We start from the raw sequence: 20,218 nt of genomic DNA on the forward strand, positions 1-20,218 counted from the left end.
GCATTTCTACAGGCTTTACCTAAATAATGTTCAAAACTGAAGTCCAACACTCTTAAGTTTGTCAAATCAAACATACTTACAATCTCATCTCCTGGCAGCCAGTATCCTTCTTGCTCGATACCAGCTTTTGACCCTTTACAGCCCACAGTTAGCGTCTCGACAATAAGACCATCTTTCACAGCTAAGCTCAGCTGACGGGTGGTCTCTTTTGGATGCATACCGTGGACTCGAGACATATACCTGAACACACAGGAAACACAAATTTAGAAATATCTTAGTACTAAAAACTAAAATGAGTAAAAACCAGAAAATAAATGTGATTTGCTTCTCTTTTACTGATTTCTATTTATGAGTGCCAGAAAGGGAATGACAGAGAGAGAGGGAAGGAAGGAAGAAAGGAAGAAAGGAAGAAAGGAAGGATGGAAGGAAAGAAGGGAGGGAGGAAAGGAAGGAGGAAGGGAGTAAAGGAAGGAGGAAGGGAGGGAGGAAAGGAAGGAGGAAGGGAGGGAGAAAAGGAAGGAGGAAGGGAGGGAGGAAGGGAAGGAGGAAGGGAGGGAGGAAAGGAAGGAGGAAGGGAGGGAGGAAGGGAAGGAGGAAGGGAGGGAGGAAGGCAGAGAAGGAAGGAGGGAGGGAGGGTAGGAGGGAGGGAGGGAGGGAGGGAGGGAAAAGATTCTTAAGAACTATGAGTGGTGGGGGGGAGGAAAGGAGAGGAGAGTAAAGGAAAGGAAAAAGGAAAGGGGGAGGGGAGGAGGGGAGAGGAGAGCAAAGGAAAGGAAAGGAAAGGAGAGGAAAGGAGAGGAAAGGGAGACCTGCTTCCCAAGTACTATCAGCTGTTAGGCTATTTTAAGCCTAAACTCTGTCATGTACATTTAGAGCAGTACTTCTTCAAAACAGTCCCAAATCAGCAGATAGAAACCATTGAACACATTTTAGTCAAACGTCCCATTTAGTTTAAGCCTCTGGAGCAATCACTACTTTTACTCTGCAGATTCTGAAGTTAAGATTTATAATCCTCAGGATTTAGAAGCACAAAAGTATGGCATAATACTTTTACTCAACACTCAGAAAATGACATAGAGAAAATAAGAAATTATATGAGTGGTTGTCACATATAAGGAAAACATGAATGTTATGATCAATAAAGCAAAAATGTGCTTTTTGGCAAAATATACTTTGGATTAAGTGACTAATGCACACAAGTGTTGCCTAATTTACAGATTCATAGTATTTTTAAAAATAAAGCCTCAATGACCCTCTTGCCCCAGGAAACAGTGGATTTTGAAGAACCCCTTGATATCCAGATAAACACAGGGTATGAGACAAATAAGATATGCCTCTGACTTCTCCAGGGAACCATTCCACACTGGAAGGCAAAGGAGTGAAGCCTACTGTGGCCTTAAGACAACAAAACAGGGCACAAGAAGTTTACTTCTAATTAGCCTGTCATTCAAGTATCAAAGCAACAAATAATTTTGAAATGCAAAAACCCAGCACCAAATGACCTTCTAAATTCAGAAAGTGAATTTTAACAAAGAAATCCAGAAAATCCCAGCAAAAGGATTGATGATGAGTATTTGTATTTTCAGTATGCAGAAGATAACTCTTTTCTGTTTAGGAGATGGGGCACTTTTAAGAACTTCCTGCTTTTTCTTTCACCCTGTTAACTGAAGGACTGACATGGAAAGAAATGTGGGGGTTATGGTTCGACAGCAGAACATCGTCCCTGACAATGGAGACATGCTACAATTTACAAAATGGGGATACACGAGAAGAAGATGGAGAATTAGTCCAAACACACTAATTTTGTCACCTTTTCTGACAAATGGTCAAAAGTTAAAAACTATCCCAGGACTTATAAGTGTTATTTAAATTTATAAAGGTAATCCTTGGAACAAAATATTTCTAAGTTATCTGGATTCTATGAGTAAAAATTTAATATGACTGTAGAAGACTTAACTAAGATAGAGCTGGCTGATTTACTCTAAAACTGAATAAAACAAAACCTTTAATAGGTCCAAGGGACATTCATAAAACTGACCACAAAATCACCTTAATAGATTTCAAAAGTAATGCAGACCTTTGCTAGTCATATGAAATTAAAACACATATTAACAGCAAAATTAAAAACTCTTATAAACAACCACTGAGTTAAAAAAGTTACCTAAATGGTCCAAAAGATCTTAAAATAATAAAAAAGGCAAAGCAGCGCTAGTTTAAAAACAAAAATTGAGAACAAGCATCAGTCCAGAGAAGTATCATAGCCAGTCTACCAACAGTGAGGACCGCAGCACAAAGGCACAAACTAGGAAAGCTCTGGACACCATCAGAGTGAGATGGAAACTGCAGCAATCTGAAGGAACTTTCCTCAGTTCTGCTCAAGAAACAAGAGATGAACACTATGGTTTTCTAAGAAACACAAGTAACCAAAACTTGACCATGGAAAAAAATAGAGCACTTTAAAAAAAGTCAGTTTCCAAAGACATAAAGAAGGGGCTGGCAAAAAAGTTCCCTAGAAAAATACCAGTTAGGGACATATTCATAAGGTAACTGTCAAAGTTTTCAGTGACCAGGGGCTCTAAACAACTCCAGTGCATAGTAATGAAGGAAAGCAAGGACCTTAATATATTATGAAGACAAATCTTATAAAATAGCACAGAAAAGAAGTTTAATGTTCCCCAGGAATACTGATAAAAAATTCCAAAATAATAATGTGAATATGCGGTTGAATATTAAATATATTTATAATTATTATTACATTGATACAGTCACACTAAGAATGGATCAGGACAGGAGGTGTGGTTCCAGTGGTACAGCGCCTGCCTAGCAAGCACAAAGCCCTGAGTTCAAACCCCAGTGCTGCCAAAAGAAAACAAAAACGTACCATAAGTATTTAATTTCAGGAACATTTAATATTAAAATCTAAATATGAAATTTGCCACAATAGATCAAAAGTAAAACATCATTAAGAAATTTGACACATTAAAAAGACATTTAATAAAGTTTAATACCCAGTTACTAACAAAACAGGAATGAGTGAATGCTTCTTTAACATCAGCCAAGTCCAAACAAGAAATTCGTTTATGCTTCATGTACTTGTAGCCTGGAGATAATTTTATACAATACTTTTAGTACCTCTTTTTTTGGTTTTCATTTTTTTTTTTTGTAGTAATGGGAATTGAACACAGGGCCTTATGCAGCTCTTCTATTTGAGCCCCGCCCCCAGACTTTTCATTTTTTGTTTTTGAGATAGGGCCTCCCTAACTTTTCCCTGGCTGGCCTCAAACTCTCTCTCAATCCTGCTGCCCCCACCCTCAAGTAGCTAGGATTACAGTCATGTGCCACCACACCAAGTAGTGCACCTGTGTTTTGATGCAACCCATCACATGAAGTCTGGTATGAAACTTTCCACTTGTAGCATCGTATAGGCACTCAAAAAGCCTCAGATTTACTTTTGAAAAGTCAATTTCATTTTCTATAAAATTTCTGGTTGCTAGCATATGTTAAGCACCTTTGCTGTGCTCTTATCATTTACAAGTTTGTCTGTAAAACCTATTGAACTTATCTTATTGAGCTATTTAGGACTTGTAAAATATACATCATAATAGCGATCATTTCTTGTTTTAGAACTTTCAGAGGATTCTTAAAATGGTTCACAATGAAACATGAGACTTGAAGATGATTAATGTCACAAATAGCTATCTTAAACAAACAAAATTGTCATTTTTTTTTTTTAACAAAAACAGAGAACAGGAGAGCAACACAGGTCCATCTGGGGGTTGGAACCAGTGGGAGGGGGAGGATATAAGGAAAGAGCATAGGAGGATGAATATAGTGCAAATATTGTATACACATGTATGTAAATGGAAAAGTGAGAAGTGGTGAAACTATGCCAGGAATGGGGGGAGGGGGATAAAGGAGAATGATGGAGGGGGTGAATTCAACTATGATACAGTGTAAGAACTTTTGTAAATGTCACAAGGTACCCTCAGTACAACAATAATAAAAGGATGATTACTGGTAGACTGGCTGTAGGGTTTGGGTATATCTTTTATTGAGGAAATTCCTTTCCAGTCTTAGGGTGCTAAGAAGAATGTCATTGCATTTTATTATTCCTTGAAACTTGGATGGTTTTCTTTCTTTCTGCAGTGGGTGGGGGGGGGGGTGGCCTCAAAGTGCAATACTTCTGATCTCTGCTTTCCAAGTAGCTAGGATTACAGACATGAGCCATCAGCTCCAGGCTGGTGAGACTCCATCTTAACCAACAGCTGGACATGGTGGGACGTGTGAACTAGGGGGATGGCAATCCAGACTAGCACGGACAAAAAAGCCATACTGTATCTCCAAAATAACCAGAACCAAAAGGGCTGGAGATGTGGCTCAAATGATAAGAGTGCCTGCCTAGCAAGTATGAAGCACTGGGTTCAAACCCCAGTACTGTCAAAAAAAAAAAAAAAAAAGTTTTATTGCCTTCGATTCTCACAGCTCCAAACTCCATGAGTAGTGTGAACCTGGTTGTAAGATACATGAGGACATTACAGGCACTCGTCATGTGTTTTAACTAACAGAAACACACGACTGTATTTTGTGGTGGGTTAATCTTCCACAAGACACAGCCAGGTTTCTTCTGCTTTCCCTCTTGTGCTCACTTTCTGACACCTTCATTTCAAGTGAGATGCCACCACTCCTCAGATCGAATCATTATTAGAAGACATAAAAACAGTTAACTACTTTCAGGGAACTATGACTCATGAGATTTCTTAGTTTTGTAGAAATGTCAAGTAAACAGTGGCTGTTAGCATTAACTTTTTTTTTTTGTCTTGGAACATGCCGAATTATTGTCTCAGGAGAAGAACAAACTTAGGGTGTTATAGCCTGTTGCTTGGATGCACTTTGGGGCTTAGCAACAACTCGAAAGCAGTACCCCGGGGCTCCAGATAGTAGGAGAAAAACTGCAGGAACGGACTAGGACAGGAGAAAATGAAATGAATGGTAACTGAATGTAGCATCTAAATATTAGATATCTGTGCACCATTTCATGATTTTGTAATCAGGTAAAATTTAAAAAGAGTCTAGAAGGCCTCTGTAAATGTATCTCAAACCCAAATTCCTATTTGTGCCTCTTTATTGGGAAAAGGTGCACCCCTGTGATGGATTGAGCAGTTTTTAAGAAAATGAGAGAAACCTGTAGTGTTCTTCACCAGTTATTAATGTAAGTATCTTCATATGAAACAAATCTGCCTGAGTACTTCATGTTCTAAGTGAAGTAGAAGCTTGGTCACAGGTGCAGTGTCATATATATCCCTCCGCCTTCAGGGTTTATTATTTGTAATTAATTCAAGACAATCTTACACCTTGTCCACTATAACATTCAATAGAATCACACTATTCCTCTCTTAATATCTAAGTATTCTGGCTCAGTTCTAACCTTTTCCTATACTTTTTAAGAAAAATAGGTGAAATCAACTTCTTCAAACTGACTTTTTAAAGGATACAACAATTTTTAAAAAGGACAGAAAACAGCAGGAACAAAGTGAGCATTTCATCAAGTTTAGGTATCACTTTAGGAGCTCGTATTTCTGGACATTTGCCTCTACTACAAGCAATGAACGTATGTTCTTAGCCTTTCATGATCCTCTGAATGCATGCTTGATCACTATCCTCTATCCACATTGGTCTGACTTTCCATTCAGAAAAGACAGGGTCGTTAACTCACAGCTATTGTATTATCAGAGTAGATCAATATTCAGCAGAAGCAGTTCTTTGCATTGCTGCTGTTATTAGGTTCTAGCAGGGCTAATCCTTCAGCCATGCTCTGGTACTGTCCTCACCCTTATGCTAAGAACAGGACTATGTGCCTGCTTATCACAGTGTACATCTTCTATAGTCCCTCAAAGGCCAAAGACAGAAAACCAAGTGGCCCAATATATTGCTGTGCCTGACTCTGTCTGCTCTGTTTTAACTAAGAAAGTTGAACCCGACCTGCTATTAACTGAGGAAAAACTAAAACTCTTTATGTGTTTCAGTCTACGCTCTAAAGCTGTTAGAGTGCATAGAGGCTCAGAAAACCCATCTGTGTGGTGAAAGTCTATGGGTAAAAATGTACCCTGAGGACTACGGATGTGGCTCAGAGTAGAACTTTTACCCGGCACAACAGAGCCACCAGCTCCTGGCTAACTGTAACATTCATTTTAAGTGTATCCTGGATAATTTAGACAAACATCTTAACACTTGACACTGCCCCACAATTCAGTGCCTCCCTGCACCAACTGGCCTGGGTAAACGAGCTCAGGAGGCTGAAAAAAGAATCAGAAAAACATCACAATCATATAATTAGAGATGGAAATTTAAGTGTCTGTTGATCACATCTGTTGATGTTAAAAGGTGTTCGGTATATAAAAGCGATGGAAGTTACATAAGAAGACTAGTAAGACTAGTAAGAAATATGGAATTTCATTATGACAAGCACATCAGAAACCCATTTTTTTCTAGTTTCTTTAGCTATCACCAGTAACTTCCATTCTGCAAATTAAAAGCAAATGGTAAAATGGAAAAACATTTAATGACAGATATTAACAATGGGCGGATACCCTTAAAATGTAAAACTAAAAGTCATAAAAAGATTGTTTCCCCCTATTAAACAACAGGACATTTAAGGTTACTCTCCTCAGTGCTGGTAAAGGCACATTGACACAGCCACTCTCCACATCAAGGCTGAAGCTCTGCCTGGAAAGCAGTGCAGTATTATGTATCAGTCACTTTATGATAATTCTTCAATGGCAATTTCACTTCTAAGGAAATCAAATGGGGCACAAGGCTTATGTATAAAATATTCCTCACATCATGAAATTTACAGAATAAAAAGGATCTAAATGCCCATAATCATAAAATAAGTTATGCTGTATCTACCCAATAGAATACTTTGCAGCTAATAAAAGTAATGTTTCAAAAAAAACATAATGGTGTGTTATGGTATAATATTAAAAGGGATAAGACTTAAAATTAGATACACATACATATAATACACACATATCTACACACATAGATATGGAGGAAGAGTGTGTTCTATAACCAGTAATAGGTGTCTAAGTTTATTGAGAGCAATTCTTCTATTAAAAATTAGAAAAACCAAACAAAATACTAAAAAATAATGCATTTAATTTGGAAAGCCTACTAAAAGAAGCAAATGACAGGTTCAAAAGCTAAGTGGTTTTGGTAGCCTCATAGGGCCAAAGACAAAAACTGTAATTCAGCACACCAAGAAAGGGAGCCTGGGTAAAAAACCCCACAGGCTCTGGATTGTTGACCAAAAGGACTCTACGCTTAGGGCAAACCTAGAAAGAGACTGAGTCACAAAGGAACTGAAAACCGAGCTTCAAATCATGCCAATTACTGACTAGATCAAGGTGATCTAAAATTGATGGTATGTCAAAGGACATCAGCCTAGACCCTACCTGTATCTGTCTCTGTCTACATTTGTATTTCTTAGAGATAGATGGCACACAATTAAAAAAACCCAGGCACTCAGGAGACTTAAAAACATGCAACATACAAGTCACTATCATTGGCTTTTAAAAGACTCCAGAGAACCATAATCCTTGGCCAGTTCTGGTCCACTTTCAAAACACTACACATGTAACTAATTACTGCTGTCACCCCTTCACAGGGAGAGGTAAAGATTTTAGTAGCTTTTCATAATTTCAGCTTAGTCATAATTGCAGTCTTAATTTTCCTCACTTCTGAACTAATTAAAAATAATTTAGTGTTCAGTGAATACTGTGAAGTTTATGGGAATTAATTAACAAAAAGCCCTACCTTTCCATTATGTTTTTCATCAATAGTAACAGCACTACAAATATTTTTTTCTCACAGTTTCTCCAATGACCTCAAACTGTCACACTGTGATTGATCACCTTAGAATCCAATCTCTATTATTTATGCAGTGACTTTCATTATAACTGTAAAACACTTAGTTATTTTAAAACTAGGTAGAGATGTAAGTGTTACTCCTTATCAGGCAGTTTTCATTGGAGGGGAAAAACATTTTTCCTTATCAGGCAGTTTTCATTGGAGGGGAAAAACATTTTTCCTAAATACTACTTATTTTATTAACATTGATTTCATGCTATAAAGAGGGAATATTTTTAATTCCAAGTCTCACTTTCAATAATGATGGATTCTACATTCTACAGCTTGCTCACATCTTTTTATATTATTAAATTAGGTCTGTCCCTGAACTTTGCCAACTTTTTAGAAACTTACTTACCAGTTTAAAATAATGACACAACTAATGAAAATGACATATCTGTGTAATGATGCAAAAATCACCACAGGTTCAAGAAAAATGTAGTTGTTTCATATCAGAAATTGAAATATGTTGTAAGCTTTATGGTCAATTTCCTGTACATTGGAAAAGAGCACATGTAACAGTACAGCACTGGTTGGGATATTCTTTATTATATGACAATAATGGTTTAGTTAAAACTGCCTCTGAGAGTCCAGCCTGACTCCTCAGGACAGAACTACCCTCTGCCATCTGTCATGAGCTTCGCAACAACTTGAAACTCTATAGATAAATTTCTTTCTGGTCTTAATACTATCAGAAATCACTGTGGTTCACCTCAGTAACTGATGTGCTCAATAGACATTATTAAAATGTTAAAATTCCTTCGCCATATCTGTGGCAGATCCTTCACACATTGCGGAACTTCACAGAAGTTTCTTACACTAGCTTTCCTCCTGGCTCCATTTTAAACCCTAAACCTCATTTCGCTTTCCTTACCCTTCTCATAGTAACTTACTTTGCTTTATATCTTTTTTCTAGTTGGACCAATGGAGTTCTAATAAAATACATTTATGTATTTATTTGATATACATATATGAATACAAGACACATGTGCCACACAAATTAAATGCCATGGACCTTCCATTTTTTTTCTTTGTGATGACAGGGAGACAGTATTTCATGGACTGTTTGGTCAACATGGTTTACAGAACAACTCTACCTAAAGTGTCCTCCCACCCTTATTCCAGTCATAGGTGCTCTCTATCCTCTTTTCTCCATTCCCCATCAGCTGAAAATATGAACTAATCAATGTCTTATGATTCAATAGGATGCTTCCAATGTTTATATTAAGATCAAATCTTATTTAAAAATACATTGCTTTTTCTTTTCATCTGGATTTGCTTCAGTGAATAGAAAAAGCAGAGTAATCATCCTGTATGTGACCCACCTTCCTAACCCTTCTTCATCATCTCTTTTCCCTAAGTCTTAATGTGCCTTCCATATACTTCTTTTTTAAGTTTTTTAATTTTAAAATTACATATACAACAAAATATTTTAAAATATGTGTACAGTTTCAAGAATAAAACAAACACCAAACAAACTACCACCCAGGTTAAGAAAGAGCAATTAAGAAAGGTACCAATTCTGATAAGACTTCTTGGACATGTCCCGCCTGATGGCACCTACCACCACCAATTCCTAGTGTCCTTAACTTTGTGTGTCCTCTGCGTTTGTGTGTGTGTGTGTGTGTGCACATGCACATTTCGGATGGAACCCAGGGTCTCCTGAATGCTAGATGAGCTTCTGCTACTGAGCTGCATCCTCACCTGTTTCTCCTTCTTTATCTTCATACTTTATGTCCTCTTTAATATCTTTAGTCTTCAAGAAAATGAAAACTTATATACCACAATGAAATGTCACTACAAACCTTTTGAAATAAATTAAAAAGACCAACGACAGCAAGTGTTAAAGAGAATGTGGAAAATTTAGAATTCTCATCACTGCTGATGGAAATGCAAACAAATACAAGCACTGTGGAGAAAATGTTTGCCCTTCTAATGACATTCTACAGGCATTATGTTGTGTGGCTCAGCAATTCCACTCGTAGGTATTTATCCAAACATACACCTACATGTCTACACCAAAGCACACAGTAACTTTTGTCATAGCCCCGAATGGAAAAACTCTAATGTCCCTCAGTAGGTGAACAGAGTTTTAAAAATGTGGTATATTCATGTAATGGGATGCTACTCAACAATTAAAAGGAATGAGTTTCCAATATTTTTAGCAAATGAATCTCAAAATGTGCTGACCAAAAAGAGCTAATCATGAAAAATACACAAGTTGAATATTCTTTAGCAAAAAGGCTAGGGACTAGAAGTGTTCCAGATTTTGGAGCACTTGCACAGTTTGCCAATTAAGCATAGCTAATTCTAAAACCTGAACTCTGAAATCCAAAACTTTTTGAATGCTGCTGTGGCACTTTGAACCTCAGAGCATTTTGGATTTGCATTTTGGGATCAGGGGTGCTCAGCCTGTCCCATAGGATTCCATTTATATAAAGTTCTATAACAAGTAAGGTTAATCACCATGATGGAAAACAAATCAGTGATTGCCTGGGCTAGAGGGAGGGCAGACTGACAACAGAGGAAGACAGGGAATGTTTCTGGGTCATGATACAGGGGCATTTTATTTACTGGAGAAGGAAGGAAAATGGACAAAACAGGTTAATAGAAGAGCAGTTATTAAAGATATCAGTTAAATCATTAAAGATTTCAGACTTTTGGTTGGGGAGTCAAATTGGCTGCAGGAAAAGAGCCTACACTTACTAAGGACTTAACAAATACTGTTGAAGACCACTGGTGAGTGTCATGTCCCTATCACTAGCTCTGGGTGCCTGGGACACACCTCAACACAAAAGAGACTGTAAAAATGACACAGGGGTGGGAAGAAGCTGCAGGGTCAAGTGTACACAATTCATGGTACTGCTAATAATTCAATTTTATGGCACACTATAAGGGCTCTGAAAATATTTCCCACGAGAGTTTCTGACTCTTAGATTTAGATTCTAAAAAAAAAAAGGTGTAAAAGAAAAATAAAGTTAGATCCTGAACTAACACAGAAAACAGTATGGATTAAAGACCTAACTGTGAAAGGTAAAACTACAAGATCAGTAAAGAAAAAAATGTAGGGAATATTCTTGTAGCCTTCCTAAGAAAAAAGAATTCTTAAATAAAATTTCAAAAGCAGAAAATATTAGAAAAAAAAAGAAATTGAATTTGATCACACCAAAATTAAAATTTTCTGTTTAATAAAGAACATTTTGGAACAATTTAAACAGATGACAGAATAAAAAACATATTTACAGAGCATAAAATCCTTGATGGAATTAATGCCTAGAAAAAGAATAACTTCTGCAAATCAACAGAAAAACATAACAATCCCAATGGAAAATGAGCAAAGGATAATAATAGACACCCACAGAAAAGGAAGCCCAAGAATACCACACCAAGATCTGCCTGAATTCTCTAATGAATATAGAAATGGAAATTAAAGCATCAATCTGAGTAATAAAATTTGGGTTATGCAGACATTAAGGATATGCAGATAAAGAAGGAAATAAATCCCTGTGCACCAGCGCAAACAAGCATGAGGATGCAGGCTGCCCTTCTTCAGAGTTAGTCAAGTTAAGCATTTACATATCCTATAGCCAAGGAGGAATTTGTTTCTGGATATACATACCAAGGATGTCCTCATGCAGGTTGAAAAGAAGATACTGTTATCAGTCACGGAAGAGTTGGACATGCACATTTACTATGATGGAAGGAGATGTGGAACACAGAGAAAAACCTGAAAGCAACCAAGGTATCTAGTGTACCACAATGGCACCATGATGATTAAAAAGGCAGAGGATAATACTTGCTTATGGGTTATGATAAGAGAAGGCTTCAGGGCCATCTACCTAGTAGGCTCTCAGTAAATGCTTCCTGCTCTTTAGTGTGGTTTACTCCTCTATGTTTTAACTTCATTATTTGTATAAATGGCTATTTATATAATTGGAACACTCAAGAGTTAGTATAAAAATTTAATAGATGGTACATAGAGCTAACACTGAAATACAGTGGAAATGTGAGGTCTCTGTGGCGTCACATAGAAGTTGGAACAAATGCCAGCTGTGTAACTTACTGGTTGCAGGACTTTGGATAAGTTACCTAACTTCTCAGCATCTCTATTTGCATATTTGTGAAATAAAATTAATAAAGCCAACCCTGTGTAACTGTTTTGAGGGCAAAAAGATAAAACTCATAATAATTGTTAATGTATCTTGCTTTCCCTTCCTCCTTCCTTTCAAAGTATATTATAGTGTAGTCTCATCAGGTCGAATATTGTGGAAGCATTAAAAGTAATTTACAGTGACTATGTCATAACACAGAAAAAGCATAAATAATGCTGAAACAACATGAAAACAACTTAAAATAAATCAAAATGAAGATCTTACTTGAGTTTGGATTGAGAAACTGTGATTATTTTCCAAGAATTGTATATGTTTATGTTACTTTGAGAAATAAAACAGTATTTTTTAAAATAGTAATATTCTGCCCTAGCTCCTTTCTAGATGTTTATGGCAACTAAACATTTTATTTTAAAATTGCCCTGAACAAAAAGTAATCAACTTGAAAATTTAAGTAGCAACTTTATGAAGCCTTTACCAATTAATTTATTTTAAAATTTTAGAATATATTCTGAAGAAGTATGTTCTTCCTAACTCTAACAATCTAGGATAATTTATTCTTACAGTTTCATATTCTTCATCTATAGTAGAGCAAATTTTAACTTCACAGGGTGGTTCTGAGGAGAAAATGAGATATTGTATAATGATCAGTGTTGTTTTTGAAAATTTCAAAGTTTGCAAGGATACACGTGTCAATCTATTAGATATCAGAAGGAAACATGCCATGGTTAACAGCTTTTGACTGCGACATCAGACAGAACTATTTTTGCATTTGAGCTCTGTCTGCCCTGGGCAACTCGCACAGCTCCAGCCACTCACTTCCCCTTCCTGGGCTTCATTATCTCCATCAGCAAATGGGGATAACGAATGGCACTTGACAGAGTTGTGAAAATAAGTAAATCATATAAAGCATGTGCTTGTCAGAATGATGACTCATTCAATGCTATCAAGTATTACAACCCTCCTAGGAGCCACTGCTACAGTTAACACAACTAGACACCCGCTACTGTATCCATGTGAGTGTGTGATGCTGCAGATTAAGCCCAGGGCCTCGTGCACGCCAGGCGAGCGTTCTGCCACTGAGCGATGGTCCCAGCCTGAACGTACGTTATTATTAACATCCCAGCCACTGCACTTAATGCGAACACACAAAGGCAGAAATGATAAGTGCTCTACTCTGAAGGTGCTCACATCAGCAAAAATATTTTTCAAAGATGATAAGAAACTTTAATAAATGATAAAATTGAATTTCAAACAATTGCTATGGGGGCAAAAAGGGGAGTGTGGTTAATCAAGCTAAGGAATGTGTCCAAATCTCAAAGGGCTATCAGGAGTTGGAGCTTAAAAAATGGCTCTGACTCTGTCCATAAGTGAAGGAAAAATAGAAAATAAAACATCCGCAGAGTGTTCAGGCAGTTGAGAACAATCTCATCAGATGGAACAGTGAGTGGGGAGATGCCAGGGATGAAAAGAAGAAAGACATGTCGGGATCTGATTGTAAAGAGTGAGGTACAAATGCCCTGCTTAGGTATTTGGATTTTATAAAGAGATTTTTAAGAACACAATCATATCTAAAACTTAGAAAGCTGTTAGTGTAAGGCTTCTCAGTTACTACTGAAAGAGGAGTCTGGGCAGGGAATCCCAGGCAGAGAGAGGGAACAGCAGGCCTGCAGAGAGCCCAGGGCTCCTGGGGTACAAGGAGCATGGGGAGCAGCAGCTACAAACAAGCACGTGCCTATGATCCCAGCTACAAGGAAGGCAGAGGTAGAAGGATCGCAACCCAAGGCCAGCCCCAAGCAAAAATTCAAGACACTACCTGAAAAATAACCAAAGCCAAAAGACTGGGAGTGTGGCTCAAATGGCAGAGAGCTTGCCTAACAAGCTCGAGGCCCTGAGTTCAAATTCCAGTATGTCTCCTTCACAATAGAAATGTCAAATATCTGAAAACAGGCAAGGTGAATGCCTTAAGAATTTGGCACACTGGAAAAAAATGCCATTGTGGACTATGGTTTCCTAGAATCAGTTACTTTTTCTGTCAGGATGTTATAAAGTGGTAACAGTGGTGAGGTACACCTGTTAGTCCATAAGATATTAAGATGTACAAAAAAGAATAAATCAACGGGCAGAAATGACAATATAGTAAAGTACTCTGTGAGGAATCCTTGGGATTACATGGATGGCATGGTAATATTGGTTGGTAGTTTTTAAACTGATTTGTATTTAAATTATACATAGAGCGGTTTCTCTGGCAATAGCCGTTCTCCTCCCCTCCAATTACTATGATGAGGAAATAAAAACTGACAGAAAGACACAGCAAAATTTCACTTAAACAGCCCCAGAAATTGGGCTTCGTAAACTTAAATTCTAATAAATAAATAGAGAAGTGATGTGTACCTAGTTGTAACTTGAACCTACGCATGAAGAGGACTTACAGTTCGGATTTATGTGTGTCTGTAGCAACAGGAAGAACTCCAGGAGAACTCTGACACTTCAATGCCAAACATGCCACAAGAGGTCAGAGGTCACATTTTCTAAGTGGGATTTGACCCTAAAGTAAGCAATACATGTAATTAATTGATGCCCTATTCTGAAACATCAATTTGAATGGGACTAGTCTACCAATCCAATGTTAGTCTAACCATGTTAGTCACAATATAATTACCCCTCGAAACACAAAATCAAATTGACTCAGAGGAAGGAACCTAAACAGTATCTTCTTCAATTGCTGCTTCCAGGAGTCAGTAAAAGCTAAATTTACCTCCGCCAATAAAGCCTCAGAGACAAGGATAAAACCCATTCTAATTTCAAAAATGCATGTTTATACTTGTAACAACTACTCAGAATAATTGTAAAGCTAGTGCCATGCTATAATTATCCAAATTAGATGTGAGTAACATCTGGATTAAAGAGCAAAAGAGTGATATAGGTAACTTGTTTTATTAAGCTATTAAAATATAGATGCACTTAAAGAAATAACATGACAATGAGTTATGAATCGTATTGGGAGTCAGAGATTGAAAGCTTAAGTTTCACTTCACTATAATTCTTTATCCTTTGCATCTTGATTTGAAATATGTAACATGAAAGCTAACATCATCTTAAGCATACAAATATTTTATAAATTCTTGTCTAACATAAATGTTAGCTAACCAAGTATTTCAAAGTTTTACTATAATAACACCCATCCAAATGACGTAAAATTGATGAATTCACATGTACCAACTATAATTTAGCATCTATAGGTTCTTGAATTGAAAAGAGAAAATGCTCTTTTGCTTATCTTCATGGATAACCCTAAGCTGGCTACCGTACTCCCTTGTTAATGTAAAATGATTTATCTGTTTCAGAGATGGTTAAACATCCTAAAATGTGGCTGGAGGTGCGGCTCAAGTGGTAGAGTGCCCACCTAGCAAGCAGAACCCTGGGTGTGAGCTCCAGCACTGCAAAAATAAAATAAATAAATAAAAATAAGATCATGAAGAAGAAAGAAAGAAACATCACGAAACATCCTCCAGCTTCTAAAAATGCAAAATGGTTTTACTGACAGGCCAAAGTTATTTCTGTTTGCTAAATTCTCAAATGAGAACACCTGTAAAATTTTACAGTATGAAATCAAATTTATAAAATAGGAGCTTTAACTCAAAGAGACAGCTTAACTATTAATAAAAAAAAAAACTTAAATTCATGTGTATTTTGCTTTCATTTTGACTATTTGACAAAACAACAGAACTTATTAAAGAAGTCATATTTTTAAACTATTTGAAAAAGACTCAGAACTCCTTTCAGGGGGTTATCCTGAGAACCCCACAAGACCACTAGTATGAACTCTGAAAGTTACATGTCATCAGTTAGGTGGAACAGCCTGGGTTGGTGGAACATGCCTGTGATCCCAGCCCTTGGGAGGAAAAGACAGGGGATTGTGAGTTTGAGGCCAGCTTGGGTAACATAGCAAGACGCTGTCTCAAAGAAACAAGCACTGGGGATGCGGCTCAGTATAGAGTACTTGCCTAGCATGTGCACAGCCCTGAGTTTGATCCCCAGCATGTGCACACGCGCGTGCGCACACACACACACACACACACACACACACACACACAAGAAAGAAAAAGAAAAAAAGAATCAGGTGGAATGAACATTTAGGTCACAGTTTCTCTTATTATTTTGTTACAGTAATTATTAACAATTAATGATTATTATAATCAGTGCCTAGAGCTCACTGGGACTTAACCAGTTTAAAAAGCTGTGAATTCTGCTTAGAGAATTCCTTTCTAAAACTGCAACACAAATCTTATTATGGTAAGGATCTCATCCAGTATTTGAAGAGGCCAGTACTGTTGATTCAGATATGCCAAGAATTATATAGGAACGTGAAGAAAATGTATGTTTCTTGGATTTGCCTCTGGAGAAGAGACTTTTTAAAAATGTTTTCATCTCAGCTTTTGGACTTTAGAAAATATTCAGTGTCTTTAAAAGAGTTCTTCTGCTTTGTTTTAAGAAAAAAAATCACAAGATTGTTGGGAATGGAAAGATGTCAAAGGTAGCATAGTTTTTAAATCTCAACAACAAAACACTCTTGGACAACATATACAAAACATAAGTATAGGGATTCCTGTGCATCCTAAAACTCAAGCAGGTGAGGGCAAATCTCCAAGCGCTCCAGTCCAACTGATCCCGACACCTGTGCAGGAGACAGCGATGAGCTCAGTGTCTTCGCACTGAGGACAGGAGAATAAACAGTCAAGAGGTGCTCTGGAAAGTGTGGGGCCAGACTAAGAAGAGCAGCAGCAACCAGGTAGGTTTTTACGCTAAATTCCCACTTGCAGACGATTCACAGTAATGCATGAATTCATGGCAAAGTCTTAAATGGCCAGAGAGCACTGTGCCCTGTGAATGCTCAAAATCAAGCAGCCATAGCTGCCATCCAGGGCAAAGCCCCATGTTACAGCAAAATGCCAGGGATAAGAATGCAACATGAGTGAAGTCAGTTAAAAAGACTTTCAGTATAAGAATGGGCAGTTCCAGAAAACAAAATAGGGAGAAAAAGTAGAGAAACACCCTTTCCAGGAAACATGAGGTCACGTTTCTGGCAATAAAAATCAAAAAGAGACATTATAGTTATAAATCTAGAAAAAGTATCGAGAACCATTTTCCCCAGATACAAGTCAGGAAAACTGACTTCATATCAACATGACCAAGGGAGAAGCACTGTGACTGAAGGGCAGACTAGCATCTGTGCAACCAAAGCACCCTGAAAATATAAGTCTACAGAAGAGAGGAAGACTGTTACCTCTTACTTCAAAACACAAGAAGAGATGTGCTAGCAGAGATGTGAGGTGACAAAGCCATGAGTAAGAATTAGAAAAACCTTAGAAATGAGCCAAACACTTAAAGAAAAATGAAGACAATCACTTCAGAAGTCAAGACGAGGTTCAATCCTAGCACTGGAAAAAAAAGGTGGGGCGGGGGAACCAGAAATAAAGTTAAACTAGGTAGTCAGCAAGTAAACGCACAGCAGATGTCAGAGATAAACACAGTTGCAAAGAACAAAAATATTAAAAACCAAAAAGATGATAAAGACAACTCAATAGAGAATAACAAATGACACAAAAAACATCCTTGGTTATCACCAGAGGATGCTATTTTAAAAACTATCAAGTAAAGAGAAAGAAACACTACCTTTCCTATATGGACTTATGCCACACTAGCCAACCAGATGATAGGAGGCTTATGTCCTTATGAAAGTATTATAGTTTAAAGTAAATGATAAAACAGGTTATTGACGTTTTCAAGCTTCAGTGAATTATTGGATCTAGCATCAGTGGCCACAGACATCATGAAATAACACTCAACATCATATATCTCCTGACAGTAGAACACCTCCACCCATGAACAGTCTGGCCCCACAGACCAGCCTCTAAATGCAGTCACCAATGTCCATAAAGTACAGAGCAATGAGCCACAGGTCAAACTACTCCACAGGAAAAGCCAGACCAAGGGAAGACACAGTACAAATAAATAAATCCCAAAGGAAAACAACAACAAAAAAGATGAGAAGCCTATAGATTAAAATAAAAAACGTTTTTGAAAAACTAAGCTGAATCAAATCATTACACAGAAGTAAACTAGACAGTGATATATCAGGTTAAGAGCCTGAGAGACCGTGACCTTTAATGCATGGTTGAAACTGTAGCTTTTATTTATTTACTTTCGTAATGGAACCACTCATTCACCAGTCCTAACAGAAAGAGAAACAACTACACATGCACCCTTGACAATAACTCTAGTAAAGCCTTCAATGACTTAAGATACATTTAAAGTTTGAAAGATATTTCTATGTTCAAACTTGAAGAACTAAGCAGAGCAACCTGACTGGAAATTAACCTAGAATGCAGATCAGGAAGGCTTTGGAGCAAAGGATCTGACTTCCTGTCACAGTCTAGTGGTACTTCCTACCTGACCTTAGGCAAGAGTAACAAGCAAGAGAAGTAAAATTACCCAAGAAGCAAATGTGCTAGATTAGGCATTTCCCTAGATAGTTCCTTCTTGGAGCTCACTGTCTATCAGGGATATAATTACAAATGTGATTAATGTTATAGAAGAAGGATAGCATACTCTAAAGTGAGCCACTGTAATAAAAGGAATATGACAGTCCTCTCAGAAGCGATGGGGCAGAAGTCACACTGGGAAGCACTCTCAAACACTTAACCTGTGTGCTGCTTGCTTTCTTTTATCTATCTATCTATCTACCTACCTACCTACCTTTCTCTATCTCTCTCTCTCCCCCCCATTCTGTCTCTCTCCTTCCTTCCTTTTCTCTTCCTTCTTTCACTTTTTCCTTCCTTCCATATTCTGATTAGACTTATAAAACCATGACTATTTGGTTGGTAAACAAATCTATTTATCTTAAGATATGAAGAAAATTATGCCTTGGCACCATTCAAAACCATATTAATGAAGAAAGAATAAAATAATGTAAAGTGAGAAGATGCATTCTGTTAACAATCTCTGTACCTTTTGCTACAGTTTAACATACATATACACACACAGGTATTATGATGCTCCAGCAGATATGTGCACCCATACTCCCACCTTAGCAGTAACATCGGTACTAGGAGATTCCAAAAGCTTCAGAAAATGTCCCTTAAACTTCCAGAGAAAGATTCCAGAGATTAGAAAGAAGCAAATAGTCTGAGACATTGAAATAGTTTGGTCAAACTTACATGATTTTTAATTTAAAACATTTACTCCAGAGAACAATATATTTCAACATTCTTTTATAAGCATGTTAATATTTTTAAAACTATGGTTTTTACTCTTTGAGATTATTTTTCCCCTCAGTGCTGGGGATTAAACCCAGGACCTGGTACATACTAGTCTAGCCCTCTATCACTAAGCACAAGATTTTTTAAAAACTGTTTTTGTGTCAATATCACCTTCTTATAATTTATTCTGTATTTAGTTAACAAGCCTCAAGTTACTCGCTTCAGTTTAAACATAGCACTTATTTTATTCTTATCTTCCATACAGTATTGTCCAGTGTTTTCTTTCTCTACTAGCCTATAGGAGCTGAAGGCTTCCATGACTCCGGGGTGAATGCACAGTGAGAGTGGTTTATCACTTATCTCTCTCTATCTTCGAGCTCCTTCCCTCATCTGCAACCTTTATAATCTTCACCAGAATACAGGGAAGGGACAAAAATGTGTAAAACTCAATTGTGTTATTTAGTAATAAAGACCAAAACGGCATTTGTGAATTTGTTTTCCATTTTTATAGACAGCATCTAACAAATATGGGGATGGATTAGCATAAAGAAATTCTATCTAAATTAACCCAAAAAATCAGCCAAACACTTAAAATACATAAATTAAGTTTTATTACTTTAAAAAGTATGCAGGGAAACAAATATAACAAAAGTTACTCTGCAGGGCAGAAAGTGTCTTCAGTCCTTCATGATACATTCAATGCACAGTAGACAAGGTATTTTTGGACTTTTTCCCCAATGTCTTACATGAGCTCTTACAGGGATATTTTTGCCTAACTTTACTTACTTTGTGATTCGGTCAATGTTGGCAATTTGCTTCTGATTCCTTATAATCTCAATGGCTGCCCAAAGATGCTGGATAGCTTTTGTATCCGCCTGTCGTCTTTTTGTTAAGCGTGCCATGACCTGTTTACTTCTTTAGCTGTAGTAATATACAAAAACA

The 20,218-nt window shown here is 37.2% G+C and overlaps 1 protein-coding gene across 10 annotated transcripts in view; it reads right to left on the bottom strand.

Annotated features, from left to right (window-relative positions):
• Zmynd11 (zinc finger MYND-type containing 11) overlaps window positions 1-20,218 on the bottom strand; it is a 91,031-nt gene that overhangs the window by 39,991 nt on the left and 30,822 nt on the right. For 9 of the 10 annotated variants that reach the window (XM_074056778.1, XM_074056773.1, XM_074056769.1 and 6 more), the window contains exons 2-3: window positions 20,063-20,197; window positions 81-240 (exon numbers count right to left, since the gene is read on the bottom strand). In XM_074056778.1, coding sequence (XP_073912879.1) covers window positions 81-240; window positions 20,063-20,178 — 276 coding nt within the window. In that variant the 5' untranslated portion in view covers window positions 20,179-20,197. Of the gene's footprint in view, window positions 1-80; window positions 241-14,446; window positions 14,563-20,062; window positions 20,198-20,218 lie in introns of those variants that run through there. The other variant, XM_074056776.1, reaches the window with a different exon arrangement.

The sequence above is a fragment of the Castor canadensis genome, chromosome 15, assembly GCF_047511655.1.
Source record: "Castor canadensis chromosome 15, mCasCan1.hap1v2, whole genome shotgun sequence".
NCBI classification, from domain to species: domain Eukaryota; kingdom Metazoa; phylum Chordata; class Mammalia; order Rodentia; family Castoridae; genus Castor; species Castor canadensis.